This window comes from Zea mays, chromosome 8, assembly GCF_902167145.1.
Source record: "Zea mays cultivar B73 chromosome 8, Zm-B73-REFERENCE-NAM-5.0, whole genome shotgun sequence".
Lineage (NCBI taxonomy): Eukaryota > Viridiplantae > Streptophyta > Magnoliopsida > Poales > Poaceae > Zea > Zea mays.
In genome coordinates this window covers 80,454,535-80,455,713 of record NC_050103.1, presented here as the reverse complement: position 1 = coordinate 80,455,713, position 1,179 = coordinate 80,454,535, and the positions used below count along the sequence as shown (strand labels likewise).

General features: G+C 46.0%; 1 protein-coding gene across 1 annotated transcript; it reads right to left on the bottom strand.

Moving 5' to 3' along the window:
* Nucleotides 1–534: 534 nt before the first annotated feature.
* Nucleotides 535–912, bottom strand: LOC103635441 (probable histone H2A). Its single transcript, XM_008657898.2, has one exon. The coding sequence runs from the start codon at nucleotides 883–885 to the stop codon at nucleotides 535–537; it is 351 nt and encodes a 116-aa protein (XP_008656120.1). The 5' UTR covers nucleotides 886–912.
* Between the last annotated feature and the right edge of the window lie 267 nt (nucleotides 913–1,179).

Below are 1,179 nucleotides of genomic sequence, written 5' to 3'. Positions count from 1 at the left end.
ATGCAATTTTAGCCAAATCTCATTAGCAGTTTTTAAGGTAAATACTTGATTAAAAATATCCATGCTAAGAGATTCATACAAGCAATTTTTGGCTCTAGCATTTAAATGAATTTCTTTTTCCTCACTCGTGGTGGGTTTCTCGGGATTCTTGGGGGGTTTCATCCCATCACGAGTGACTCTCCAAACACCTAGATCAACGACCTCTAGGTAACAAGCCATTCTAGCACTATAATATGGGAAGTTAGTGCCGTCGAAGTGTGGTGGCCTATGGGTATCCATCCCTTCCTCTAAAAAGTGTCGGCTCTTTTAGCGGTGAAGCTAAAGCATTTCAAATGAGCCAAACCAGGTTTGCACCCCTGAAGTTAACAACTCAACACAAACACAATAACCAAGTAACTGATAAAGCAGTACCAGGCAAGCGTTACATAGAGGAGCTCCAACCTGACAGCTCAACTAAAACCTACAGGACAACAAGGACTTGCCCAGAAGCGCATAAAAGTCCAGTTTAAACTAAAGATGCACATCCCCTAGTCTTCACTCCTTGGATGACTTGTTGATTAGGGACTTGTGAATGTGCGGTATGACACCTCCGCCTGCGATGGTGCCCTTCATGAGGGTGTCCAGCTCCTTGTCTCCACGAATGGCTAGCTGCAAATGGCGAGGGGTGATACGCTTCACCTTCAGATCCTTGCTAGCATTCCCAGCCAGCTCCAGAACCTTGGCAGTCAAGTACAACAGGATGGCAGCTGAGTAGACGGCTATGGTGGCACCAACATGACCATTTGCCTGAGTCCTCTGCTTCAGCTGACTGTGGATACGTCCAACAGGGAACTGAAAGCACATCAGTGAATATTTGGCCCTCTCCACTTTGATGGACTCCAGCATGCTCCCCAGATCCTCGGATGCGAGGCTGTCCTCTATGGCATGCTATCCTGCTAGATCTTCCCTGCCATCCCACTCCTATAGCAGCCCTCTAGCACACCCGGTTTTAGAAGGCAAACCGAATGCGAACCATGTACGTGCCAGGATCAGCAATTCACGTACACAGCAGTTACATAACTGGACATCATCACACAGTGCTCAAATAATAACATAAAAGGGGAATATTAGTCGATTACATCATGATGTCCAAGACATCCACATAGTCTTTAACAAATAATCAAAGTGCGGAAAAGAAAC